At 37.7% G+C, this 27,825-nt stretch overlaps 1 protein-coding gene and 1 pseudogene across 2 annotated transcripts; one reads left to right on the forward strand and one right to left on the reverse strand.

Annotated features, from left to right (window-relative positions):
* Nucleotides 1–400: 400 nt before the first annotated feature.
* On the reverse strand, nt 401–513 carry LOC120364220 (U2 spliceosomal RNA; annotated as a pseudogene).
* Nucleotides 514–1,338: 825 nt separating this feature from the next.
* COX16 (cytochrome c oxidase assembly factor COX16) lies at nt 1,339–27,737 on the forward strand. 2 transcript variants are annotated; one of them, XM_010335225.2, is made up of 4 exons: nt 1,347–1,557; nt 12,620–12,691; nt 24,035–24,097; nt 27,364–27,737. In XM_010335225.2, exons 1-4 carry the CDS (start codon nt 1,489–1,491, stop codon nt 27,478–27,480), a joined length of 321 nt encoding a protein of 106 aa, XP_010333527.1. In that variant the 5' UTR covers nt 1,347–1,488; the 3' UTR covers nt 27,481–27,737. The 2 variants fall into 2 exon arrangements, with proteins under 2 accessions (XP_074249160.1, XP_010333527.1); XM_074393059.1 differs by lacking the exon at nt 12,620–12,691 and having other exon boundaries at nt 1,339–1,557.
* The last annotated feature ends 88 nt before the right edge of the window (nt 27,738–27,825 follow it).

Genomic DNA, 27,825 nt, shown 5'->3' on the forward strand with positions numbered 1-27,825 from the left:
CTCGAGTGATCTTTGCACCTCAGCTTTCCAAGTAGCTGAGACCACGGGCATGCACTACTATGCCTGGCTAATTTTTATTATTATTATTTGTAAAGATGGGGTCTTACTTTGTTGCTCAGGCTCGTCTTGAACTCCTGTGCTCAAACGATCCTCCAGCCTCAGCCTCCCAAAGTGCAGGTATAACAAGTATGAACCACCATAACTGGTCTGTATGAATTTTGAAATATCAAAGGGAAGTGAATAAAGAGGGAGAGAGGCACCATTCCCGGGTTTCTGGAGATATTGAAATACAGGTTGATGTGTAGAGTGGCTGGAGCAAACTCCTATTCCATTGCCCCGCTTCAAAAACCCATTTATCCCTCTAAAACACACACACACACACACACACACACACACACACACACACACACACACAAACTCAATTTAATATATTTTCCTTGGATAGAGGACATGTCAGATATCAAGCAGATAAGAACAGATACTACACTTGATCTTAGCCAAAAGGGTAAGTTTCACTGGAGTAGCCTGCAGTCGATCTGGAGTTTCTCCTCTGGAGACTATTTAGAGGGCTACTTTAATAGGTGAAAAGATGATAAGGAATTTAAAAAGGAACATTTCAGTGGTAACAGAGAGGCAGGGGCAGATGGAAAGATTTCAGGAAGAGCATGGAAGATAATATTCTGCATTACCTGGACTCTGATTCACTCTGGCAAACGGGACACATGGGGGATCAGTTTCCTGTTATCACAGTACTTCAGATACATATTTTTTTTTCTGTGCCCGTGAAATCGCCAGTGTCTTTAAGGTAAGGATCATATATTTTTATCTCAGTATTCCTAGAACCCTTAAAACGACACCCTGAAAGGTTACCTGTATGGTTGCTGAATCATTGGAAAATGGACATTCATAAATGGCTAAAGATTACAGCTTAACTCGTAGTAAAATCATTAGCATTAAAGGTTCAGTAATGACTGATAAAACACTACACTGATTGCATTTCAACCTAATCTTTCTAGCGATTTAAAAGTCTCCATAAAACTGGTAAATTCCTCATCCCACAAATAGCCAGAGACTGGGAACACTAGCATCGAAATACTTTTTTCCTCAGCTGATTTTATCGAGTGACTGTATGTTTAAGGGAGCGTTCTAAGAAGACGTTAGTCGGGACCCAGAACATGGCAAGTACTGATTTCCATAGCAATTGCATGGTGGTCCCGAACTGATTACAATCTCTGAATCCCAATTGCACGCCAACGTTACGGAACCAAAAACGCTGACTCCCGTAATTCTGGGCGGACACAGAAGTTTGTTACGATGGCTCGATTGCTTTTGCCTGGCGGAAACCAAACCGTGAGGTCCGAGCACCCAAGGACCAAGGACAGGAAGTGAGTCCGGGTCGTCCTCGTCTTGGTGAGAGCTTGGGCCGCTGAGATTTCGGAGTCTGCGCTGGGCCCACTTGGAGCTCTGAGTGGATGGAAACGTTCAGTCATGTTTACACCCGCGGTGATACGTGCTTTGCGCAAGAACAAGACTCTCCGCTACGGAGTCCCTATGTTGGTGAGTGGAGTGAGGAGGAGTTCCGGGAGGTGTGGGACCCTGCTCGTCGGCGGGATCAGGACCTGGGAGGGAATCTGTAAAACGTGAAGTTGACGGCTGGCGCTTGGGCTAGGAAGGGCCCAGCAACTGGCTGAGAGCTTTCCTAAAAGCTCTTCTTTCTACCAGTCTTTTCCTACCCCCACCGCCCACCTCCCGGCCGCCGTCGCCCGCTCCCAGTTGGATCTCAGGTTTACTAGGATCTGTCCGCTTCTGAACGTGGCACCTTTCCCATCGAATGCGTTCATTTCCCAGTGAACGCGGTCGTTGTTACTACCCTTGATTCACAGTTAAGTAAATGGAAGCTCAGAGAATTCAATCAGAACCACAGTTTAAACCAAGTCTGGATGATGACTGCTTGCTTCCTCGCCCCCACCTTAGTTACGTGTTGACGGTACTGTGGATCATTGGGACTAGATGTATTCCATTTAACTGTATCAATTCCTGATATCGTTCTGTTTCATCTACTAGTTTGTGAATTAGCTTAATTCTTAGAGTTGTCGTGATGACCGAAATAAGACCTTGTGAATCAAGTGCTGAGGCCGGTGCCTGCCACATCGTAGCCAGACGGTTGCTGTGTTATAATTTGTAAAGCACGTTGAAAACAGCTTCAGTGTTTATATGGTTGCATCCAATTCCACACTTCAGTTCCCTAAGGATGTCATGAAAATGCAGGCCGAGGCTAGCTTAAGACAACCAGAGTTGAAATCCAGATGACTCTATTTGCATTTTGATCATGGGCAAGTTATTTGGCTTCAGCAAGTCTTGATGTGTTAGTAAGTGAAACAATTAAAGCATATGAACAAAAGCTGCTTTCTTTTAAATACAGAACAGATTTTTATTTTATATGAATATTGGCACAGGTGAAATTACCAGCTTTTCCATTTAAGCAGACTAAAAAAGAGAAGTGACCTTAAAAAGGTGACGGGTATTTAACACATTTTTTTAAAATCCAGATTCATCAAATCTGAATTTTAGGAAGATTCACCCATCTAAAGTATCCCGGTCAAGTACGATGGCTTACATCTGTAATCCCAGCGTTAGGAGAAGCCAAGATAGGAGGATCACTTAAGGTCAGGAGTTCTAGACCAGCCTGCGCAACATAGCAAGACCCCTGTCTCTCCAAAAAAAAAAAAAAAAGTATTTTTTTAGCAAATTCTATGTTAGTATACTAAAATGTTCTTATATTAGTACATTCTTAGTTGGAGCTATCACCACCATTTTAGCACATTTTCATCGCCCTCCAAAAAGCATCATAACTAATAGTAGTCACTTCCCATTTCTCCCTACCTCTTATCCTGGCCTGGGAAACCACTAATCTACTTCTTGTAAATTTGCTTATTCTGCACATTTCATATTAATACACTAATACAACATGTGGGGTTTTAGTGACTGGATTCTTCCACTTAGAAAGTTTTTAAGGTTCATGCACACTGTGACATATATCAATATTTCATTCCTTTTGATGGATATGATTCCATTGTTTGGATATATTTTATTTATCAATTGATGAACATTTGGATTGTTTCCATTTTTATTTTATGAATAATGCTGCTATGAACATTTATCTACATGCTTTGTGTGAAAGGATGTTTTCATTTCTCTTGGGTAGGAAATATCCCTGGACGTGGAATTGCTGGGTCGTATGGTAACTCTGTTTAACTTTTTAGAACGTGCCAGATGTTTTCCGAAGTGGCTGCATTACTTTGCATTCCCACCAGCAATATATGATTTTGGATTTTTCTGCATCCTTGCCAACACTTGTTATTGTCCATTTTTTAGTTATTACCCTTTCTAGAAGATGTGAAGTGATATCATTCTGTTTTTTGTTTGTTTGTTTGTTTTTTGAGACAGAGTTTTGGTCTTGTTGCCCAGGCTGGAGTGCAATGGTGAGATCTTGCCTCACTGCAACCTTTGCCTCCTGGGTTCAAGCAATTCTCCTGTCTCAGCCTCCCAAGTAGCTGGGATTACAGGCATGTGCCACCATGCCTGGCTAATTTTGTTCAATTTGAGCATTTTCCCATGTTATTAAATATTTTTTAAACCATAGATTTTAATGGCTGCAAATATTCCTATATATGGGGGTTCCATAATTTACTTTAAAAATCACATAATATTGGGCCATTAGGTTGTTTCCAGTGTTCTTGAGAAACATTGGTTTTATGTCTGTGTTGGTTTCTGGTGGATGCCTTAGCCTGGTACTTTTTTTTTTTTTTTTTTCTTATTGCATTTTAGTTTTCGGGGCACATGTGAAGAACATGCAAGATTGTTGCATAGGTACACACATGGCAGTGTGATGTGCTGCCTTCCTCCCCATCACCTGTATCTGGCATTTCTCCCCATGCTATCTCTCCCCAACTACCTAGCTCCCCGCTGTCCCTCCCTTATTTCCCCCCAACAGACCCCAGTGTGTGATGCTCCCCTCCCTGTGTCCATGTGTTCCCATTGTTCAACACCCACCTATGAGTGAGAACATGCGGTGTTTGATTTTCTGTTCTTGTGTCAGTTTGCTGAGAATGATGGTTTCCAGGTTCATCCATGTCCCTACAAAGGACACGAACTCATCGTTTTTGACGGCTGCATAGTTAATTTTGTATTTTTAGTGGAGGTGGGGTTTCTCCATGTTGGTCAGGCTAGTCTTGAAACTCCTGACCCCAGGTGATGCGCCCGCCTCGGCCTCCCAATGTGGTTTTGATTTTCATTTCTCTAATGACTTACTATGTTGAGCCTCTTTTCAAATGTTTATTGGTCATTTGTGTATCTTTTTGGAGAAATGTTTGTTCAAATCCTTTGCCCATTTTTTAACTGGACTATTTTTCCTTTTATTGGTTAGAGGTTTCTTTAAAACCTGAAACCAACAAATCTGCCAGTCTTTGTTGAGAGGTACTGTGTGCTTTTTTGGGCATGCTTTCAACATTCAGCCTTGCAAGTTACAGCTCCATGTATAGCCTTTACTTCTTACTTGCTCAGAGCTTCAAGATTAGTCATAAGTGAGAATTTAGGGGCCTTCTCAGGTCTTTCATGGGCATATACATTGCTCTGGGCATGTACACAGTTCTACTTATTTCCATGATTTTCTAAATTCTCAGGAATGTATTTGAGGTTTTCAGAGTACTATAAAGACACCTTATTCCCGTATACCACACCAGGCAGTCATAAATGTTAAACAATTACCTCTGATTTTTTTTTTTTTTTTTTTTTTTTTTTAACAAACACCTTCTAAGAGAAATCTGTTCACACTAGTTAAGCTCCAAGTCAGATAAACTAAAGACAGCTTTGTGAATAGCATCTTTCAGGAACTACCAGACTGGTGAAATGATGATAATTCTCACAGAATGGGATTTTAAAGAGCTCCAACCCCTCTACCCTCTCCAGTTGGTGCCAGACTTTACATAATGTTTTGGCAGGCTGTTGGTTTTCATGGTTATAGATTGAGTGGAGGCGTGTGAATATGGCAAAATAAAAATGCTACCAAGCTAAGTGTTCTTCCTGAGATGTAGGCATTTTTCTTAGGTAAATACTGAGCATATTGTTGCAAGCTTTTGTGTAATTTTCAGAGTTCTAAAATTGTTTGACAGTTTTTTACAAACGTCCTCATTGTTTTTGTGGAGAAAAGGATTTTTGGAGGTACTCCACCATGTCACTGATATGACCCTTTGGTTTTAGTGCTTCTTTATATCTTATATGTTTTTGGTGAAGTTTTCTCATTTTTCATTTGTTTCAAGAAATCTATTGTTGTTTGAAGTATTTTTATGATGTTTCTTTTGAGGTCTTTGTCAGGTAATTCTAATCTCTGGTTTATCTCTGTGTTAGCATCTCTCCATAGCCTTTTTAAAATTCAAGTTTGTCTTAGTCCATTTGTGTCGCTAGAAAGCAGGGGTCCCCAACCCCTGGGCCATGGACTGGTACTGGTCTGTGGCCTATTAGGAACCAGGTGGCACAGCAGGAGGTGAGCAGCAGGTAAGTGAGCATTACTGCCTGAGCTCTGCCTCCTGTCAGATCAGAGGTGGCATTAGATTCTCATAGGAGCACAAACTCTGTGGTGAACTGCACATGCAAGGGATTTAGGTTGCACGCTCCTATGAGAATCTAATGTCTGATGATCTAAGGTGGAACAGTTTCATCCCCAAACTACCCCAGCCCCAACCCACCATTTGTGGAAAAATTATCTGCCATGAGACTGGTCCCTGGTGCCAGAAAGTTTGGGGACCACTGCTGCTATAAAGGAATACCAGAGCCTGGGTAATTTATAAAGAAAGGAATTTTCTTTTAACTCATGGTTCTGCAGTCTGTACATACTATGAAGCATGGCACCAGCACCAGCATCTGCTTCTGGTATGGGTCTCAGGCTGCTTCCACTTGTGGCAAAAGGCAAAAGGGAGCCAGCATGGGCAGAGATCACATGGCAAGAGAGAGGGGAGGGAGGTGCCAGGCTCCTTTTGATAACCAGCTCTCAAGGGAACTAATAGAGTGAGAACTCACTCATTACCATGAGGACAACACCAAGCCATTCATGAGGGATCTGTCCCCATGACCCAAACACCTCCCACTAGGCCTCCCTCCAACATTTGGGGTCAGATTTCACATGAGGTTAGGAGGGTCAAATATCCAAACTGTAGAAAGTTATTTTCTTGGTTCTTGTCATAATAATGGAATTTTTATTGTATCTTGAACATTTTACATATTACATTAGGAAATGATATCCTATTTAAGTCATACTTTAGCAGGTGTCATCATGTTTAACTTGTAGGTAGTAACCTACTATAATATTTTGGTGTCCCTTTCCTGGCAGTTTAAGTTCCAGATTTTGCAGTACTAACCTGTTCTACTTTGTTCACCTGGTGCTACTGGGATTCGTGCTTGATCATGTCTATGTGGAATGTTGTAATCAGCATATGCTTTTAAAGCCATAGGATTAAGATTACAAAATAAGTGAATAGAGAAGAGCAAACATTGTGCCCTGAGGTATGCCAATATTGGGGAGTTGAGGTATACAGGAGGAAACAACCAAGGAGACTATGAAAGAGTGACTCTGACGTAAAAGAAAAACCAGATATAAGGGAAGAGGAGGAGAGTGTGATCTACTGTATCAACATTTTGTTCATGAAATCAGATGAAATAAGGTAACCACCAGATTTAGTCATGTGTATGTCATTGATGGTTGGAATGGATCTAAGAGAGAGTAGGAAGAGCAGCTAGTACAGGCAACTCATTTGAGAAATTTACCTGCACATAGGAACAAAGAAAGAGGTTGATATCTGGTGGGAAAGTGGTGTCTAGGAAAGTCTATTAATAAGATAGGAGAAATAACAGCATTTTTATGCTGAATCCTGCAGTGATGAGCCAGATTTTGATGATACAGGAAAGGAGAGAATTGTTGAATCAGTGTCCTTCAGTAGGTAAGAGATTGGAGACAAATGAAGGTATTTAGTTAGGAGTGTGGATTCTATGGTAACAAGCAATTAGTGTTGCAGTGCAGTTCAAACACTACACACACACGTGCATACACACACTCTATGCCCAGTCCTGCACAAAACTCCCCTAACTTCCTATACCAGGCACAACCCCAGAATTCTCAGGCCACCCATGCTTCTGACCAACTCGTTACAAATTTGGGTGGTCAAGCTACTCCCTCAGGTTCAATAATTTACTAGAACTACTCACAGAACTCAGGAGAATACTGTACTTATGATTATAGTATTATTATTAAGGATAAAAATTAGGAACAGCCAAAAAAAGAGACTCATAGGTCCAGGTCTGGGAGGGTCCTGAATGCAGAACTTCTGTGTTCTCTCCCTGTGGGATCAGGGCATGTCACCCTCCTAGCACATTGATGTGTTTACCAACCAGGAAGTTCAACCAAGTTTCAGTGTCCAGAATTCTTTACTGGGGTTTCATTATATAGGCATGGGTGATTGAACCGATGGTCATGTGACTGAACTGTTTCCAGCTCTCCTCCCTTGAGGTTTGGAGGTCGGGTTGATATCACATAGCTCAAATCCCAGCCCTCTTATCATGTGGTTGGTCTTTTCAGTATGGCCTCTCTGTATCTTTTCATTGAATCTAAGGGGCAAAAGTTATTTTGCTTATACAAATAATTCTTACATTTGACATTGCAGGTACTAGTTACTTATCTATAACAGATATTTTTCCTGATTTGATTTTTTTTATTTTATATTGTTTGATTTTATTTATTTGTCAGCATAAAAGTTTTAATTTTTTTTTTTTAAGAGAGGAAGTCTTGCTGTGTTGCCCAGGCTGATCTCACTCCTGGCCTCAAGTGATTCTGCAACCTCAGCCTCCGGCATAGCTGGGATAAGCTACCACACCCACACTATGTGGTCAGATATACTTGGTTTTGAAATTTGTAGATTCTAATGATCAAATCTTGCCATGGGGAAAAAACTGAAATTCATAACCTCGAGGTTTGTTTGTATTCTCACCTTCAAAATTATAAAGGTTTATGTTTTATACCTTTTATATTTAATTCTTTAATTGATAATATATTTATATAAAAAGGAAGGTAGGGATCAAACTTTATTTTTTTCCAAATGGTTAGACCTTTCAGCTTCAGAATGAGGGATTAAAGCCAATTAGACTTTTGGATGATATGGTAAACTAGCATTGACAATTTGAGGATCTTTTAAGGTTACTGCATATTGAGAAGTGTGGGATATTTCATGAGATTTCTTTTTTTCTTTTGAAAAAAGTGGCAATATTTATTTAAGAAGTGAAGATGTCATTTATTTTACCTAGAAATTCCATTACTGGATATTTTTTCTTCAGTATATGTGTGCAAAAACAAATGTAGTTGGGAGGCAGAGGCAGGAGGATCTTTTGAACCCAGGAGGCAGAGATTGCAGTGAGTTGAAACTGCGCCACTGCATTCCAGCCTGGGTGACAGAGTGAGACTCCTTCTCAAAAAAAGAAAAGAAAAGAAAAACATATTTGTGCTAGAGAGAAAATGTATGTGTAAGTAATGCACGTACATAATGTTTGTAATGTATTATGTTTATATATGTATATAGAATTATATAAAATATATGTAGTTATTAAAATATCACATTTGTGAACATGTACAAATGTAAAAAGATCTCCATCGGGTGTGATGGCTCATGCTTGTAATCCTAGCACTTTGGGAGGGCAAGGCAGGCAGATCATTTGAGTTCAGGAGTTCGAGACCAGCCTGGCCAACATGGTGAAACCCCGTCTCTACTAAAATACAAAAATTAGCTGGAGGTGGCAATGGGTGTCTATAATCCCAGCTACTCTGGAGACTGAGGCAGGAAAATCGCTTGAACCTGGGAGGTGGAGGTTGCAGTGAGCTGAGATCGTTCCACTGCACTCCAGCTTAGGCGACAGAAGGAGAATCTGTATCAAAAAAAAGAAAAGAAAGAAAATCTCCAAGGTGTTTAAAATTTAAAATGCAAGGTCAGAGCAGTATTATATATTATACATAACTGTGAAATAAATGACATATTCACTTCTTAAATAAATATTGCCACTTTTTTCAAAAGAAAAAAAATCTCATGAAATTTACCACACTTCTCAGTATGCAGTAATCTTAAAATATCCCCAAATTGTCATTGCTGCTTTACCATGTCATTCAAAAATCTAATTAGCTTTAATCCCTCATTCGGAAGCTGAAAGGTCTAGCCATTAAGAAAAAAGTAAAGTTTGATCCCTACCTTCCTTTTTATGTAAATATATTTATATTACCAATTAAAGAAATAAACATTAAAAGTTATAAAACACTATAAAACATAAACTTTTATAATTTTGAGGTTAAGAATACCAACAAAACCTTGAGGTTGTGATGTGATACTAGAAATCATTCAGATATCTATCAAACAAGTGAATAAGTAGTAAATTGTGTTCTGTTTTTACAATGGAATACTATATAGCAAAGAAAATGAATTAACTATAGGTATATACAATATACTTTAATCTAAAATACATACGTAATTTCTCTCTAAAAAAGTTACACCAAGAATAGTTTTAATAAAATTCAAAAACAGAAAACACTAAATTATAGAATTTAGTTATTATATGTAGATGGTAAAGAAGAAAATCAAGAAGTGAATGCAATAAAATCTAGCTGTTGTGTTAACGATAAAGAGAGGAAGGTTACCATTTTATTTGCAAGGGGTATATGTGTAAGTATTCTATTTATTAAACTGGGTAGTTAATGCATTGTAGTTTATGTTACAATTATCTCTAAATTAATGCTTTATATACACTTTTGCATGTGTTTATTAATAAAAAATGCAGTGTGTAAGATGATAAGCATGGTACACATTATACTTCTATTTGTATTAAAGGGAGAGTGTGGTATGTTTAAAACGTCTGTGCTTATACATGTATTGACAGTTTTTTGAAGGACAACCAGTAAGTTGGAAACAGTGGTTATGTTGTGGGGAAAGACATAAATAAGACAGAAACTGTTCTCTTTGTGTTCAGGCAAAATACTACCCTACTGAGGGCTCCCTACCCGTTCATTCCCACTTGAAGAACTGCTTTTCAGTCATTTGGTAGAAGGGCTAAGCTTTTGAAAATACTGTTTTCCTTCTTTTTTTAAATCAGCAAAATGTCAGGTGTGTCTGCTTTTTCTCAGTTGTGTAAATTCCACAGATTGGCTGATGCAAAAATATTTGAAGTCTGGTGTATAGAAGTTTTCAGTTAGCTACTCTGAAATGCAGCATTTGGTCTTAACAAAGTTTCACTACATAAATTTTTTTATACATTGCAGCACTAAAGACAGCAAATTGACCTAAGAGCACAAAAAGATGAATTAGCCAAATGAATTAGATGAACTACTGTTTGTTCATTTTTAATTGTAGTCAAATTACGTTTCTTAATTTATTAGGGGAAAATGATAGGATAACAAAAAGCAAAATGTTAAAAATAAAATTGTTATTCCACTAAACATGTACAGTTAGTTGTAAACTGGACAAAATCATTTATGTGTGTGTTTTTGTTGTTAGAGAATACATTTATAAATGCCATGACAGTATTATAAATAGGTTTTCTTTGCTTTGGAGAAGATAACCCAGTTCTCTCTTACTTAGCTGCAACTGCTGTATTGCTTCAGTATGATGTGAGAGGTTACCCAGCTGACAATTCATCCCTGCTTTGAGAGGTCGGGGAAATCTGCAAGTGTCTTCTGAAATCCGAAATCTGTTCTAAGCTTGCTTTTATAAGACCGACACACAATAAGTAAAGATGAGTGAGTTTCTCCTGTGGTCATGAACTTTTGTAGCAATACTGAAACTGCCTTTGTAAAATTATGGCTGTGAAAGAAATCAGACCTAACTGACTCCATCTTGCTTCTAACCTTAAAGCTGTCCTTGTTCATTCCTGAGCATGGGCCAAACTAACTTTGGGAAGAAATTCAGTTCATGGTTTGACTCTGAAACAAAATTGATAATAGCCCTTTCCCCCAAGAGACCCCTTTCTTACCTGAGGATAAGTCTGCCTTTGCAGGACTAACAAATTACCTACAAGGTTAGAAATTACAGTTCAGGGGTCTTTCTGCCTCTGGCTCTAAGCATCTGAACCTCTCTAATTGCTCCTGGGTAATAACATCACTATGGTAAAACCTAACATCAGTTTTTGAGATATTTTGCAGACCCTGCTGCACTGGATGGATCAGCTGATACCACCCAGATGGGTAATCAGGCTCAACCAGTTCTGCCATCCCACTGGGGAACAGAAACCAGCAAGAAAAACTCACTTCACCCACTATGATTCTCCAACCCGACCAATCAGCACTCCCCACTTCCCAAGCCCCTACCCACCAAATTATCTTTAAAAACTCTGATCCCTGAATGCTTGGTGAGACTGATTTGAGTAATAATAAAAAACTCTGGTCTCCCACACAGCCAGCTCTGCGATTCCCCATTGTAATTCCCGTCTTGTTAAATCAGCTGTCTAGGCAGCAGGCAAGGTGAACTCATTGGGTGGTTATAATTCTCTATTGTGAAGTTTAAATCTTTTGAAAATATTGTGACTCAAAGAGGTGCCAGCAAAAAAATGAAAGTGATTCTGTATATCTTAAGGTGATGTTTCAGCATTTCAATATGTAGTAAGAATTTTAAAACTTTCTTTACCTGTGATCCCTATAGCTATATTGTCCCTGGGAATCCAATGTGATCCAGAGAATAATCTGTAGCAATCTTTCATGAGATTTCTTTATCACTTGGTAAGGTATAAGGACTCCAACTGGCTTATTTTGAAAAATCATAATATCAAAAGAATTATGGTCTTGAAGGAAAAAAAAGGCCAGAGTTTTACTGCTGCTTTACCCTGCGTAATCATGGTGTTAAAACAAAGAAAAACCTTAGACAAAAAAAAAAACAACAAACAAACAGAATAATCTTATGGAGTTTTTATTTGAACAAAGGAAATTCATGAATCAGGCAGCACTCTGAGAAATTGAGAGAGTTCCAGTCTGCAATATGGGCACTGAATATAGAATATAGATAAAACAGAAAAGTAAAGTACAGAAATAGCTTGACTGGTTATAGCTAGGCGTCACCTTTATTTGGATATGGTCTGAGCAGTTGATCAGGTTTCAATTTCTTCACTTACTAAGGAAGATCAAATGCACTCAAAGTACAAAGACAGGCTTGGGCAAAATTTTAGTTAACAATAGGCAAGTCATTTAGTTGGCTCTGCTTTTATTTCCTCATTTGTTAAATGGTTGTTTTTTTTGTTTTTGTTTTTTTTCTTAGCAAAAAGCAAAAATAGGTCTGTTGTAAGAGTCTAATATAATGCTTGTTATGATGTCATTTAAATCATAAGGTCAAATACAGATATAGGGTGGTGATTTTGGTATTTGGTAAGGATATGCTGTAATGTTTCCTAGATAGTATATACTGTATTTACTCTAAAAGATGGTGACTCACCAGGAAAAATAATCTGCAGAATTTTTGTATAAGGTGCCTCTATCGTTGTTTAGGTAAGCAAGCTATAGGCTGAATTCTGCTCTTCTACTTTGCTTAAATGTTTCCTTTCTTTGTTTTAGTTGCTGATTATTGGAGGTTCTTTTGGTCTTCGTGAGTTTTCTCAAATCCGATATGATGCTGTGAAGAATAAAGTAAGAAATATAATTCGAGTTTGATATGTGTCTGTCTATATGTATGTTCTGATTTAGGAGAATCATATACTCAGCAGACTAAGCAGTCTAAGTTTGTCTTGCTTTTCAATGCTAAGGTATGCTCTTTTTTTTTATATTCTTTTTGTTTTTTTAATTATTCTTCAAAATAACATGAGTGATCACATGGAAGTGAATCATGAAATATAACTAATTTAGTAGTCTTTCTTTCTTTCTTTTTTTTTCTTGCCACTGGGCCTCACTCTGTCACGCAGACTGGAATGCAGTGGCTGATCCTGTTCATTGCAACCTCCGCCTCTCAGGCTCAAGCAGTTCTCTTGTCTCAGCCTCCTGAGTAGTTGGGATTACAGGTGCTCACCACCACCACCCAGTTAATTTTTGTATTTTTAGTAGAGATGTGGTTCTGCCATGTTGGCCAGGGTAGTCTTGAACTTCTGACCTCAAATGATCCACCTACCTTGGCCTCCCAAAGTGCTGGGATTACAGGCATGAGCCACTGCACCCAGCCTAGTAATCTTCCTTCTTCATTAGAAAATTTGCAATATTGTTACCATTCTCCTACAACATATGATCTGGTGTAGCTGTTTTTAGGATTTAGAAAGGATTAAAAAGAATAGGTCAATAATTTTACTTTATTTCTCTAATTATATTTCATATTCATATCAGTAATTGTATAAAGAATATTGATATGTATCTTTAATAACTTAGTAAAAGAAAGGAAAACTATTTTTCACTATAAAGACACGTATTTTTATAGTGTCTACTTTGTAGTAGGACTATATTAGTTTATACACACACACATATATACATACACACAAACACACACAGGTGATCCTTGACTTATAATGGGGTTATGTCTTGCTAAACTCATTGTAAACTGAAAAGACCGTAAGTAAAAAATGCATTTAATATCCTGATTAAATGCATTGTAAAGTAAAAGAACCATAGGTTGAATCATTGCAAGCTGGGGACTGTCTATAGACTATTGTCTTCATTTTACAGTTGAGGAAACAGGGGATCTATACATTAACTATAGTGGGTCTTTATATTTAAAAAACTGAAGAAAAAAAAGAAGACTTAACTAAGTTGGCTAAGGTCACATGGCTACTTAGGGGTAAAGCTAGGATTCTCACTCTGTGATTACAGGGTTATTGTGAAATCAGGACAGGTGTTACATGAGAACTCTGTTTTTTTTTTTTTTTTTTTTTTTTAATTCAGAAGCATATAGCTTTTGTTTGTGGCACATATCTGATATTTGTAGGGTTTTTTCTAAGTAATATGTATTTTATTAGCAGGCCTCAGTAATATTGATAGAAAAGTAGAGTATAAAGTCCTATTCAGTTTTCTCAGTTAATTTTATGGTTTTAGAGAAACCAACATCAGCCAGTTTTAAAGACAGTAGGTATTTAGGGTAAATATCAAATTTTAAAAGAATGTGTAGTTTGTATGAAAGAATATAACAATTTTTAGTTAATGAACAATTTTAGTTAGTTTTCAGTTAACAACTTTCAGTGTAACTGTGTTAAAAGATTTCAGTTAGCATCCCAATTACTTTATCAAGGAATGTTTTTGTCTTTCCCTTTAAGATGAAAATTATGCTAGTATGATACTTTGGAAGGGAGAAAATATATATTTGAAAAATAACTGAATAGTGGTCATCTATTAATATTTGTTAGATGCTACAAGTAAAGTATTCAGAAACTAGTACTTATAAAGTTTATAATTGAGGCTGGAAGACAGTTAATAAAAAAAATGTACCCAGAAATGTAATATAACAATGCCAGTAAAATGCCATTACTAGAACTTCAAGGAGGGGTGTATAGTTTTAAGTGGGAAAAGAAGATTCAGAGAAGGTTTTCCAAAGGCATTAGCCTTCAAATTAGGCTTTAAGAATGAGTAGCTAAATGATAGAAATGACTTATGTTGTATAAGGAAAAGGGAGTATTGGGCATATGGTTAGTGTTTCATTTTAGAAATAACTCTTTGGCAGTGGAGTATGGGTGGATGGGTATTGGGGGAGGAAGGTAGAAGAGAAAATGTTGCTTAGGTTGGAAGTAAAGAGACCTGTTAGGATTCTGGGGCAGTTGCATAGATAAACAGTGATAGAACTGGAAGTAAAATATTTGCCATGATGATAAAGAGAAATGAATGAGTTTCAGCAATAATTTTAGCAGCAAACTGATAGTATTTGATGACTAGTGTATGTAATATAAAAATATGAATAAATCTAGGGTGACTCCAGGTTTTTGTTTTGAGGACTGTGTAAATGGTGGTACTAATAACCCAATGTATTAGTTTGTTTTCATGCTGCTAATAAAGAACTACTCAAGACTGGGTAATTTATAAAGAAAAGAGATTTAATTGACTCACAGTTTCACAGGGCTGGAGACGCATCAGGAAACTTACAATGATGGCAGAAGGGGAAGCCAACATGACCTTTACATGGTGTCAGGAGAGAGAAATGAGAGCTTAATGAAGGGGAAAGTCCCTTGTAAAACCATTAGATCTCATGAGAACTTATTATCACAAGATAATAAGTTGGGGGAAACTTATTGGGGGAAATTGCCCCCATGATTCAATTACTTCCCACTGGGTCCTTCCCATGACACATGGGGATTATTGGAACTACAATTCAAGATGAGATTTGAGTGGGGACACAGCCAAACCATATCACCCAGTTAAGGAGAACAGGGGAGGTTGAGGTACCAGGTGAGGTTTAGGAAATGGAGTCACAGTAAATGGAACAAGGTTAGGTAAGGTCAAGAAAATAAGGCTGATTGAAGTTGAGAGGACAAGATCAGTTGAAGTCAAGGGAATAAGGTTAAAGGAATGAGGATGGTTAAGGTCTATTGGAGGAAGATGAGAGGACATGGTTGAGGTGAGAAGGATCAGAAGACAAGGCCTATGAGATTTAGAGGTTGAGGTTGGTTGATGTTGAAAAGTCAAGCTTAGGTTATCAAGAGTCAGTGTTTGGGTGAGGTTGAGTTCCAGTTAGGTAGAGAGGATGAAGTAATGTTGAGAGAAGTTAAGAGGTTAAGTTTTGTCCTTGAGGATTGAAAGGATAAGATTGGTTGAGGCTGATAGTGGTTGAATCGGTTGAGAGATTGAGGTTAGGGTCATCAAGAGGGCAAATTGCTGAGGTCAAGGGGATTGAGACTGTGGTCTAAAGGAAAAAGTTGGATCAAAAGAGGATGGGTTCAGTTGAGAAGTTTGGAAAAGGATGTAGAAAAGACAGTATGAAATTGGGGTGACCAACCATCATTGTTTACCTTATGCTGTCCTGATTTTTGCATTGAAAGCTTGCCATCCCAGGAAAGAAAACATCTTGCCTTTCAGTATGGATGTGCAAATTTCAGAGGAAAGTACAAGATCTGTAAGGTGGCCTAAAAAAGTAAGAGCTGGCCGGGCGCGGTGGCTCAAGCCTGTAATCCCAGCACTTTGGGAGGCCGAGGCGGGTGGATCACAAGGTCGAGAGATCGAGACCATCCTGGTCAATATGGTGAAACCCCATCTCTACTAAAAATACAAAAAATTAGCTGGGCATGGTGGTGCGTGCCTGTAATCCCAGCTACTCAGGAGGCTGAGGCAGGAGAATTGCCTGAACCCAGGAGGCGGAGATTGCAGTGAGCCGAGATCGCGCCATTGCACTCCAGCCTGGGTAAGGAGAGCGAAACTCCGTCTCAAAAAAAAAAAAAAAAAAAGTAAGAGCTGGAAGCAACAGCTTTCAATTTTTAGAAAAAGATACGGCATAGTTTATCTGCTGTTCCTAGTGGCTGTTGCTGGTTTTTTTTCCCTCATGATTGCTGATACTAACAACCAAGGATTCACAGTAATGGATCATACATTGCTGTATCACACCAAATGATGTGATTTAAGTGTGCAATATAAGTACATTGCAAATGTGAGCAGTAAGTCTTTGACTTTGCCTACATGTTGTGCTTTGTACCAGATGGTGTTTAATTTTTAACATTATAAATATTGTCAACATATTTTCTTTTTTTTTTTTTTGAGACGGAGTTTGGCTCTTGTTACCCAGGCTGGAGTGCAATGGCGCGATCTCGGCTCACCGCAACCTCCGCCTCCTGGGTTCAGGCAATTCTCCTGCCTCAGCCTCCTGAGTAGCTGGGATTATAGGCATGCACCACCATGCCCAGCTAATTTTTTTGTATTTTTAGTAGAGACGGGGTTTCACCATGTTGACCAGGATGGTCTCGATCTCTCGACCTCGTGATCCACCCGCCTCGGCCTCCCAAAGTGCTGGGATTACAGGCTTGAGCCACCGCGCCCGGCCAACATATTTTCTAATATTAGATAATGAAAATGAGAACAATTATAATATCAGTGCCAGTATGATTCAGACATCACTGAAAAAGAAAGCTAAATGACTCTGTTATTTTAGTGACATATGGAAGGACACGTACAACTGGATTAAGGAGTTAAATAACCAAAACAGACCATATCGCACCATAGGCAAACAGGAAATTGAGATTGGGCTTGGTGGAGACAGGAATGTGAAAACAGATATGAAGACTGAATCTCACAGGTCCAAGATGAGACACGCAAGCCCTTATAAATCAATCATAAGTTTACTCATCTCCCCAAATCATCTCAGTCTAAAATAGAGCTGCTGAGTTAGCTTGTGCATACTATATCAATAAGAACATGCATTATTATATTGTTCTCTTGACTGCTCTGTGAAACTGACTAAAGTGACATTTTTCTGATTCAGAGCTTAGAACTACTAAAATATCCTATGGGTGAACAAAATGGGGACTGATATGTGAGGTCTGTTGACTTCCTATACTATACTGTCAAATTTTACCACGGATCATGCTTTCTGTAGTATATCAATGCTAAACTGAAAAATGGCACCAAGAAATGTCCACCTTAGCTCTTAGCTACCTGATTTAGAAAAAACTGAGTTTCAAATTATCTTCTGGGGCCAGGCATAGGAGGCTGAGGTGAGTGGATCACTTGAGCCCAGGAGTTTAAGACCAGTCTGGGCAATATGGCAAAACCTCATCTCTAAAAAAACGCAAAAACTTAGCCAAGCGTGGTGGTGCATGCCTGCAGTTCCAGGTATTGGATGCTGATCTGGGAGGATTGATGTAGCTCAGGAGTTTGAGGCTTCAGTGAGCTGTGATTGTACCATTACACTCCAGTTTGTCTCCCTTTAAATCTTTTAATATTTGCTTTGTATATTTGGTGCTCTGCTGTTGGGTGCATATATATTTACTATTGTTATGTTTTCTTGCTGAATTGACTCTTTTATTATTATATAATTTCCTTTGTCTCTTTTTAGTTTTTGACTTAATGTCTATTTTATCTGATGTAAGTGTGGCTACTTCTGTTCTTTTTTGGTTTTCATTTCCATGGGTTATCTTTTTCTGTTCCTTTACTTTTAGTCTATGTGTATCCTTATAGATGAGGTGAGTTTCTTATAGGCAGCATATTACTTGTGTGTTATATTTTAATTCAGTGAGCCACTGTATGTTTTTTAACTCGAGAGTGTAGTCCATTTACATTGAGTGTTATTATTCATATAAGGCCTTACTACTACCATTTTGTTGCTTGTTTTTTAGTTGTATAACTCTGCTTCCTTTTTTCATTTCTTTTAATGTGATTGATTTTTATCTGTTCGTATATATTAATTTGTTGCTTTTTATTTTTAGTGTATTATGAATTTTTGCTTTGCAGTTACCATAAGTCTTACAGAAACATCCTATAGTTATAACAACTTGTTTGAAATGGATACCAACTTAACTTTGATTATAGAAAAAGGAAAAACCAAAATAAAAACCTATACCCATTAACTGTCTTCTCCCTACATTTTGAATTTTTGCTGGCCCAATTTACTTTTTTTTTTTTTTTTGAGACAGAGTCTTGCTGTCACTCAGGCTGGAGTGCAGTGGTGCAGTCTCAGAACTGCAACCTCCACCACCCGGGTTCAAGCAGTTCTCCTGCCTCAGACACCCAAGTAGCTGGGACTACAAGTGCACACCACCATACCTGGCTAATTTTTGTAATTTTAGTAGAGTTGGGGTTTCACCATGTTGGCCAGGCTGGTCTCGAACTCCTGACCTCAAGTGATACACTCGCCTTGGCCTCCCAGGGTGCTGGGATTACTGACGTGAACCACTGCACCTGGCCACTATTTACATTTTTATATTGCCAATCTCTTAGTCAATTTTTGCAATTATTATTTTTAATAGTTTTGTCTTCTTACTAAAGATAAAAGTGGTTTAAACATGATTGTAGTGTTAGTATATCATGCAGTGTTCTAATCTTTTAGTTTGAAGAATTCTCTTTAGTCTTTCTTTTGGGACAGGTCTAGTAGCAATAAATTCCCTCTACTTTTTGTTTGGCAGTCTTTCATCTCTCCATTTCTGAAGGATAACTTTGCTGGTACAGTATTTTTGGTTGTTGTGGTATTTTAATTTGTTTGTTTTCATCAGTACTCTAAATATATTGTCTTAATCTCTTCTGGCCTATAAAGTTTCTGCTAAGAAATCTGCTGCCAAGTAAGCATATGGATGTCCCTTACATCAATTGCTTCACTTCTCTTATTTCTTTTAGCATCTTATCTTTGACTTTTGTCTTTGAGATTTTGATTATAATATGTTTTTGGGGTATTATTTGGGTTGAATCAGATTAGTGATGCTTTACTTTTCTTTACCCAGATATTTATATATTCAGGTTTAGAAAGTTTTCTGTTATTATTTCTTTGAATAAGCTTTCTGTTCCTTTTTCTTAGTTCCCACTTTAACTCCAATAATCTGAATGTTTGCTGTTTTTAATGTTGTTCTGTAGATCCTGTAAGCTGTTTATTACTTTCATTCTTTTTCCTTTTTTCTCCTCTTACTGCATATTTTCAAATAGTTCCTCTTTAAGCTCATTGATCATTTCATCTGTTGCTGAATTTTTCTGTTGATGTTTTTGTAGTGCATTTTTTTTGTTTCATTCATTGTATTTTTCAGCTCTAGGATTTCTGTTTGATTTTTTAAAAATTATTTCAATCTCTCTGATAAATTTCTAAATGGTTCTCTGTGTTTTCTTGAAGTTTATTAAACTTCCTTGAAACAGCTGTTTTCAGTTCTTTGTCTGAAAGATTACACATCTCCATCGTTTTAGGTTGGTCTCCAGTGCCTTATTTTGTCCTTTTGATGATGCCATGTTTTCCTGAATGTTTCAGATACTTGAGGAAATGTGACAATGTGTGTGCATTGAGAGCCTCTGTATTTATCTTAGTCTGTGCAGTCTGCTTTTGTTTGTGCCTTTCCTTCTTCAGAGGATGTTCCAGGGATTCTAAGCACACTGACTGTTGTCTTCCCTGAGCCTGTGACCACTTGAGCTGCCTCAGCACTAGAGAGTACTCAAAGCCCAGGCTTGCCATGAGTCTTGTAAGGGCTCCAAGGTTGACGTGGCTTTTTGGCCCAAATGGATCTGTGGAAGATTCAAGGTAGGTACTGGTGCTGTGTAGGAATGCTGACCAGGTACTTGAGTCCACAAGACTGTCTCAGTGCCCCAGACAAGCATGCCTCCCAACAGGTCTCTACATAAGCAGGATGGGTTCTTGACTGTAGCAAAAGGAGCTGAAGTTGAGACTGGACGCCTTTTGAATCTGCTGTGGGAGGCTGATGAGCTTCTCTCATTGTCTTGGATGAGCATGTGTCACTTGGCAGGTCACTGCATCATTGGGGTAGTTCCTCAACTTCCACAGGAGGAGCTGAAGCTGAGACTGAGCTGCCTCAGGCATTGGCTCAGGTGGGTGTGCATCTCTCAGTAGGTCCCTATACAGACAGGTTAGTTCCTCAACTATGACAGGAGAGGCTGGAGCTCAGACTGGGCCCCCTTGGGATCTCCTGTGGCCTGGAGGCTAGAGAGCTAGATCTTTTTGGCTCAAGAGGGGCACTTGTCTCCCTGGAGGATTCTGCAGACAGGGTTGTTTCTCAACTACAGCAAGAGGGGCTGCAGCTGAGGCTGAGCCCCTCAGGATCTGCTATGACAGGAGGTTGGCAAGCCCACTGGGGAGGCCTGTACTCTTGGGCTGTCAGATAATGGTTGAATCTCCCTTTGTGTGAACAGCTCTGAGCTGAGACCTCCAGCTGAAGGCTGGAGCAGAGCCGCAAGGCCACTTTCAGGTTCACTGTCAAGACCAGTATCAGCAGGCAGATAAGCCTTTCTGCTAAGTCACTAGCATGTGCAATTCCTTCCGGATCTCTTGGCAGCTGGTTTTGGTTGTAGACTGAAGGCCAAATGGGGCTGTAGCCAAGCCCCTTGAAGGACTGGGCTCTTTTCAGGCTTGAACTTAGAAGCAAGCTCAGTGGATCATCCACCTAGGTGTGAATGCATTCAAAAGGACCTTTCTAGGTCTTTGGCTCCATCAGTGTTTGACAACCTCCTACCTGAATTCTGAGGTTCCTGCAGTGAAACTTTTTACTGTGGATGGGTGCAGGATTCTTGTTGCTGTGAGGGGATATGAGCAGGTTACCTTCTATTCTGCCATCTTGGTGACATCCTGAACATTCCATTCTTGTGTGCTTTTCTCTTGTACATATACAAAAAAGGAATTGCTAGATTATAGGGTGTTGTATCATACTTCAGTTTTATTTGATAATTCTAAACTGTTTTTCAGAATGACTGTATCCATCTCTACTGTTACCAGCAATTTATTGTTAAGGTTCCCAATATTTCGTATTGTCAGTTTCATTTTGTTTTGTTTTTTAAAATTATTTTGGTGGGTGTGTTATGAATTCTATGTAATTATGAGGTGAATTTAAATTTTCCATGGTGACTGATACGAAGTTAATCACTTTTGATATGTCTATTGGCTATTTTTATATTCTATTTTGTGTATTCATTTTTGTGATTTGTCTATTGAAGCCTCTTGCTCATTTTTTCCACTGGATTGTTGGTTTTTTTCCCTACTATTTTTTAGTTTCTTTCTTTTTTTTTTTTTATTGCATTCCAGGTTATAAACCTTTTAGTCTTTACTTTCTTAATGGTATCTTTTGATGAACAAATTATCTTATGTTTAATAAAGTTGGCCAGGCATGGTGGCACCCACCTGTAGTCCCAGCTACTCGGGAAGCTGAGGCAGGAGAATCACTTGAACCTGGGAAGCAGAGGTTGCAGTGAGCTGAGATCACACCACTGCACTCCAGGCTGGTGACAGAGCGAGACTTTGTCTCAAAAAAAAAAAAAAAGTTTAATACAGTATATTTTTTTCCTCTTTTACTTTATGATTACTTTTTCTTTTAAGAAACATTTTCCCTACTCCAAAGTAGAAATATTTTTCTATGTGAATTGCTAAAAGTTTTGATCTTGGGTCTACATTCAATCTAGGATTAATTTTTTTTTCTTTCCCTTTTTGTATGTGCTATGAGGAATATATTTTCTAATCTATTACTAGATAAGAAATTGTGCAAGCATCATATACTGACAATAGCATTTTTTCTGTACTGTTCTTCTGTGCCTAATTTGTCATAAATCAGGTGTTCATATAAGTTTTTAAATCTGCTTCAGGATTCTCTGTTCTGTTGCATGCAGATAGTTTGTTTGCAAATTACATTGTGATTTCCAAGTTAACTTTGCGTTTTTGGAATAAATTCAACTTGATCATGGTATGCTATCTTTTTGGTATGTTGCTGAATTCTTTTTGCACTATTTTTAATAATTCTGCATTTGTGTTCATATATGAAACTGGCTTTTTAAAATTTTATTTTATTTTGAAATTTGATATTAGGGTTATGCTTGCCACATAACTTATACAGAGTATTTGTTACATTGGCATTATTTTTTCCTTAGGAGAATTCCATCTGACCCTGGAGTTTTCTTTGTGTGAGGTTATTAGTTACAGATTTAACTCTTTATAGATTGTAAAACTATTCAAGTTGTCTGTTCTTCCTTTCTCAGTTTTGGAAAGTTGTATTTTTCTGTGAATCTGTCCATTTTATCTAGGTTTTGAATTAATGGCATAAAGTTATTAATATATTATCTCTTTACTGCCTATAGAACTCGTGCTGTTGACCTTTTCATCTGAATGCTCTTTATTTGTGACTTCTCTTTTTTCCCTTAATCAATTTCACTTTGATTAAAAATATTTTTGTTTTGTTGTGCTTCCTTCTTACCGTTTTCTTCCAGTCTGAGGACTTATTGCTATATAGTGAGTAATTCTTTGCTATTTTTATTTAATTATTTCCCTCCCTCTCCTTTCTTTATTTTCTAATTCTGGAACTCCTACTAGCTATGTGTCAGAACTTTTAGATCAAGCTTTTGTGATATGCTTTTTTTCATTCATCTCATCTTTATCTCTTTATGCATTATTCCAGTGGAATCTTCTGGTTACGCTTCTATTTTACTTATTTGATCTTTGCTTTTTTGTAATTGTTGTTTATTAATTTCAGCCACCACACTCTTCTTTCTTGAAGGCTTTGCTGCATACAGAAAAACTTGTTAAAAAAATTTTTGTATTTGTATTTTTTATTTATTTATTTTTTATTATACTTCAAGTTCTGGGGTACATGTGCAGATTGTGCAGGACTGTTACGTAGATATACACATGCCATGGTGGTTTGCTGCATCCATCTCCCTGTCACCTACGTTAGGTATTTCTCCTAATGTTATCCTTCTCCAATCCCCCCACCCCCTGCTATCCCTCTCCTAGCCCTCCTACCCACCAACAGGCCCCAGTGTCTGATGTTCCCTTCCCTGTGTCTTTGTGTTCTCATTGTTCAGCACCCACTTATGAGTGAGAACATGTGGTACTTGGTCAGAAAAACTTTTTATACAGGTAATATAGCATTAGCTCCTATCTACCTCTATGTTTTTTTTTTTTTTTTTTTTTAGATGTCTACTTCTGGCCCATGGAAGGTATTCCTTTTTGTTTTCAAGTGCAGCATTATATTAGTATTTTTTATGTTATTTCTACATAATGTAATTTAGGTTGGTGGTTAATACTGTGAACTCTGGAGGCAGAGAACCAATGCTCAAAGCCAGGCTCTGCCTCTTTGGTATGTTATTCAAACCCCCTGTGTCCCGTATTCCTTACTTATGATAATACCGATAAAAAATAATACATATCTCATAGATTTTGTGAGGATGAAACAAGGTAATAGAAATCAAAATGCCTGTCACATAACAAGTGATCAGTAGATATTAACTCTTGTTAGTTGAGTAATGGTGGTAGTAGTACATTAGTTATCATTATGTGATCAGAGTAGATGGCAGAGATTTTGCCGTGTGTTTATATTTGGCCATATTAAAGTTGAAAATTGAGTCCAACGGACTTAAATAACTTATGAATTTTTTTTTCCTTTTCTACAGCTTGATCCTGAGTTCGAAAAAAGACTGAGAGCGAATAAAATAACTTTAGAATCAGAATATGAGGTATGGTATGTTAATATAGTCTCTGTCTTATAATAATCAGTTACTGGTTTTATCTGCCTTAAAATAAAAGTATTAGTAGTACAGAAAAAAATTATCTTGAATATATGGTATTTGATAAACTATATAGCCATTTGAAAAGAAAATAAAGATGGATCCATACTTAATATACTAAAAATAAATAAATTCCAGATGAACCAAGAATTTAAAAGTAAAAAAACAAAATGTCTGAAGTACTAGGAGAAAATAAATGGAGAATTTTATTTGTTGTCTTGAATCAAAAAAGCCTATTTAAATGTGGCATAAAACCCAGAAGCCCTAAAAGTAAAGATTAAGCGGTTCATACATACAAATTCAAAAATTCAGACTAAAAAAATGTATATAAAGTCACAAGTTACATGAGAAATTCTAAAAATATAGTTTAATCTTATCATGGCACATTAATTTACTTAAATATGAAGACTATCTCCAAATCAATGTAAAAAAGTTCAGCAATTCATTTGTTCAGTAAGAACATGGGAAACCATAGCATGTAAAACTGTTGGACAAAAGGAAATAAGTATCATTCTTAAACATATGAAGAGATGCTCAACTTACCGTAGTAGGAATGTCAAAGTGTAATGAGGTATCATTTTTCATCCCTCTGATTTGCAAAAATCAAAATAGCACACTGTATTATGGGATGTGATGGGGGAGGATGTTCTTCATCTCTTAGAGTTTGTAATTTTTTTTTACTGGATTTTATTTTCCTGTTTCTTTGAATGTCTTGTCATTTTGTATTGAAAGGTAGTCATTGGGGATAATACACTGAAGAAAATTCTGAAGAATATTGATTTTTATTTTACTAGACAATTTAATTGTTGGCTAGTCACCTTGAACATCGTTTTGTGCTACGTTTGTAAGGAAGTATCTGTTGAAAGGCTACTATCTTTCCTTGGCCCTTTTCCCTTTTGGGATTCAATCTCCAAACTGTCTCTCCAGAGAATCTTGTCAAGGCTTGGCTTTAAGCTTTGTTGGGGTGAGTCTAAAGAAAGTCTTATTCTCAGGCTAGGCACAGTGGCTCACATCTGTAATCCCAACACTTTGGGGGGCCAAGGCTGGTGGATCATCTGAGGTCAGGAGTTCGAGACCAGCCTGGCCAACATGGCAAAACCCCCATCTCTACTAAAAATACAAAAATTAGCTGGGCATAGTGGCGGGCACCTATAATCCCAGCTACTCAGGAGGCTGAGGCAGGAGAATTGCTTGAACCTGGGAGGCAGAGGTTGCAGTAAGCTGAGATCACACCATTGCACTCCAGCCTGGGTGACAAGAGCAAAACTCATCTCAAAAAAAAAAAGAAAAAGTCTTATTCTCAGGCATAATTTTTTCTCCCAAAGAACAGCCTTTTTGGTGTCTTAGGTGGATGTCAAGGTAGCAACAAAGTGTTAAAAGAGAGGTCTCCACTCTGGCAGGCCTGAAAACTCCATATTTTTGACACTGTTTTTTGTTAACATTTCTTAACGCCGTTCTACACTCAGGCCTATTCCAGTTGGCTGTGAAGTATTAAGTCTTGGGTGGTTTTTCTGAGCACATTTACACAGCCCGTTCTTTAGCCACTGTGCATGTTTTGTAGAATTCTGCAAGGACTCTTCTTTACCAAAGATCTCTAAAGACTAGACCACTTTTACATGAACTTGTTTTTTTTTTTTTTTTTTTTTTTGAGACGGAGTTTCGCTTTTGTTACCCAGGCTGGAGTGCAATGGCACGATCTCGGCTCACCGCAACCTCCGCCTCCTGGGCTCAAGCAATTCTCCTGCCTCAGCCTCCCTAGTAGCTGGGACTACAGGCGTGCGCCACCATGCCCAGCTAATTTTTGTATTTTTAGTAGAGACGGGGTTTCACCATGTTGACCAGGATGGTCTCGATCTCTTGACCTCGTGATCCACCTGCCTCAGCCTCCCAAAGTGCTGGGATTACAGGCGTGAGCCACCGCGCCCGGCTCAACATGAACTTGTTTTTTCAGAATTATCTTAAATTCTGTTAAGCATATGTATCTTATGTTACCTGGATAATGGCCACTATTCTTTATTAAAATCTTTAAATAACTAGATCATTTCATAACTATATTTGAAAATACTTTAAGTTCTTGTATGCTAAACTAGTTGAATTTTGTTCCTTCATGTATATATTTAATACAGACTCCTGGTAAAACTATAAATGAACAGTATTTTCATTCACTACTTTCCCATTGATTAAAAAAAAAAAAATCCTGTAACTTGCTACTTGTAGTTATATAAGTGCTATACCTGTAGGGATGCTATGGAGAGTTTGGGAGTAGATTTTCCTTCTAGTTCTTCTAAGACCTATAGAATTTGAGAGCTGAAGAAACCATGCAGACTATCTGGTCCAACCTTTTCGTTGTTACTTAATGAGACAGTTAATGCCCGGGTGGCTTAAATCACTTTCCAAAGATTATATAGCTAGTTAGTAAGAGAGTAATGCTTAGTATCCAAGTGTCAAGGTAAATTTATGCCATTTTCCCTATCTCTGGCTATAAGTTATCCTGTGTTTTCTCAGCCTTTTTTTTTTTTTTTCTGTCTTACTCCATTATTCCAGAACAACTAAAACAGCAGATACGTAAAAGTTAATGTCAGAGTGGTGGTCAGTGGGAGAAAGTCGAAGAAACATTTATGTTCTCTTTTATTCCACCTTTATTTTTGTGCTTGAGACTAAATGAAGGTAGGATGATCCATAATGTAGTTGCAACTAGTTTCAGTTGCCCAAAAGTGTTTTACGTATGGTTGCTGTAGGAAAAGTCTTTTCATTCTTAAGCCCAGGCATAAGACGAATTATCTTGGTCTCTTTTCTTTTTTGTAGGAGGCTTTAGGGTCTCCACCTTTGTTCTTTTCTTCTCGTTTTCTGCCATTATCCCTGATAACCCTTTCAGTCACTGTTGTGCTGGATCAGCCTTTAGATTTGTACTTCTGTTTTCCCAGCTTCATCCTTTTCCTTGTGCTCTCAAAATAAGGCTTGTAGACTCTCTATTTTAATAGTTTTATGGTTAAGGTGGGGTAAGATAGGCATTAACATCAATAACAAACAAGAAAAGTTCTAAATCTTATGATGGCATTTCATCAGTGATTATGATTGTAGTTGATTATTTGCCACAACTGTAATTGAGGACCTATCAGATACTTTCTACTCATTTATTCAGTCAGTTGTGTCCTAATCAAAGCCACAGGGCTCTTACACTAATATTTATACTTTAATTTTTTGTGGTTCTATAGAAAATAAGAGACTCCACTTTTGATGAATGGAAGAATATTCGAGGACCCAGGCCTTGGGAAGATCCTGACCTCCTCCAAGGAAGAAATCCAGAAAGCCTTAAGACTAAGAGAACTTGACTATGCTGATTATTTTTTCCTTTTATTTTTTTTTTAAATAGAAATGTTATAAACTGGACTTCCTAATACATACCACTATAGAGTGGAAAGGAAATTCTAAGCCCATGGAAATTTGGATATGGGTAATTTGATGACATAATCTTGATAAAAGTCAAGTACAGGTTTTTATATTTCTCAGCTATTCCATCTGCAGATGAAAGTAATGTTTCAGCAGCATCACTTACAAAAAGTAAAAAAAAAAAAAAAAGAAAAAAGAAGTAACAATGCTGGCCACATATATTTTACACCTTGAAATAAAAAATGTGAATACTGCTCTTAAAAAGAGTCGTGTGTTCTACTCTCCAA

This window comes from Saimiri boliviensis, chromosome 2, assembly GCF_048565385.1.
Source record: "Saimiri boliviensis isolate mSaiBol1 chromosome 2, mSaiBol1.pri, whole genome shotgun sequence".
NCBI classification, from domain to species: domain Eukaryota; kingdom Metazoa; phylum Chordata; class Mammalia; order Primates; family Cebidae; genus Saimiri; species Saimiri boliviensis.

What these genes read in the sequence shown, in the direction of transcription:
- COX16 (XM_010335225.2), top strand. Translation starts at nt 1,489, where the DNA reads ATGTTTACACCCGCGGTGATACGTGCTTTGCGCAAGAACAAGACTCTC. An exon ending in ATGATGCTGTGAAGAATAAA is followed by an intron (nt 12,692 to 24,034) that starts GTAAGAAATATA and finishes CCTTTTCTACAG; the next exon opens with CTTGATCCTGAGTTCGAAAA. An exon ending in CTTTAGAATCAGAATATGAG is followed by an intron (nt 24,098 to 27,363) that starts GTATGGTATGTT and finishes GTGGTTCTATAG; the next exon opens with AAAATAAGAGACTCCACTTT.